Source organism: Phytophthora parasitica (assembly GCF_000247585.1).
Source record: "Phytophthora parasitica INRA-310 unplaced genomic scaffold supercont2.15, whole genome shotgun sequence".
In the NCBI taxonomy this organism is placed as follows: domain Eukaryota; phylum Oomycota; class Peronosporomycetes; order Peronosporales; family Peronosporaceae; genus Phytophthora; species Phytophthora nicotianae.
This window is the reverse complement of record NW_008649001.1, coordinates 1175301-1176021: the sequence shown is the minus strand read 5'-3', so window position 1 is coordinate 1176021 and position 721 is coordinate 1175301. Positions and strand designations below refer to the sequence as shown.

General features: G+C 53.0%; 1 protein-coding gene across 1 annotated transcript; it reads left to right on the top strand.

Moving 5' to 3' along the window:
- Window positions 1-285: 285 nt before the first annotated feature.
- On the top strand, window positions 286-587 carry PPTG_22374 (hypothetical protein; the record flags this gene model as incomplete). The annotated part of the gene is made up of 2 exons (XM_008903415.1): window positions 286-349; window positions 430-587. 2 exons carry the CDS (start codon window positions 286-288, stop codon window positions 585-587), a joined length of 222 nt encoding a protein of 73 aa, XP_008901663.1.
- Between the last annotated feature and the right edge of the window lie 134 nt (window positions 588-721).

Below are 721 nucleotides of genomic sequence, written 5' to 3'. Positions count from 1 at the left end.
ACGCGACAGGATAGATCGGCCATAACTTCGTCAAATTTAGGAGTTGGAGCCTGCCATTTAGATATGTTTTATAGCTAATTCAGAGTAAGACGGTGCTTGTCTGGATTTAGCAGTCTATCAGGTGGCTAGCATACAGAGCATCGCTTTTGGCACTGCGACAGATTAGATCGGTCACCCCCATTTTTTCTAAAATTAAGTATAGTTGTATCAAAAAGATTTAGCCTCATTATTGACAAAGTACATGACGAGTGGTGCGTAAAGCGGTCTTGCCGCTCATTTCGCAAGATGCCACGCAAGAAGAAGCCCCGTCCCTCTCTCAAGAATCCTCGACTCACTGAGCATGAGCGTGGTAGAACCCAAGGACTGCATGAAGCGGGGGAGGGGGGGGAGGGGGAGGGGTTAGCGCCCGAGATATAGCCCTTCTCACAGAGCGAAGCCGAGACACCGTTGGCCGCATTGTCGCTCCTCCCCCTCCTCCCACGAAACTCAAGTGCCCAGGTCCCCCCGCCACTCTGACGGTCCGCGAGACCCGACGACTTGTGCGCGAGGCGTCCGAGGGACCTACGAAAGCCCCCGCGCCAGACTAAGAGGCGACAAGCAGGAGGCGGCTCTGTTATGGTATGGGATGCATTTTCCAAGCTCGGAAAGTCGCAGCTGGTTGTGCTGAAGGGAAGGCAGAACTCAGAAGATTATATCTACACTGTCTCTGAGTTTCTCCTCC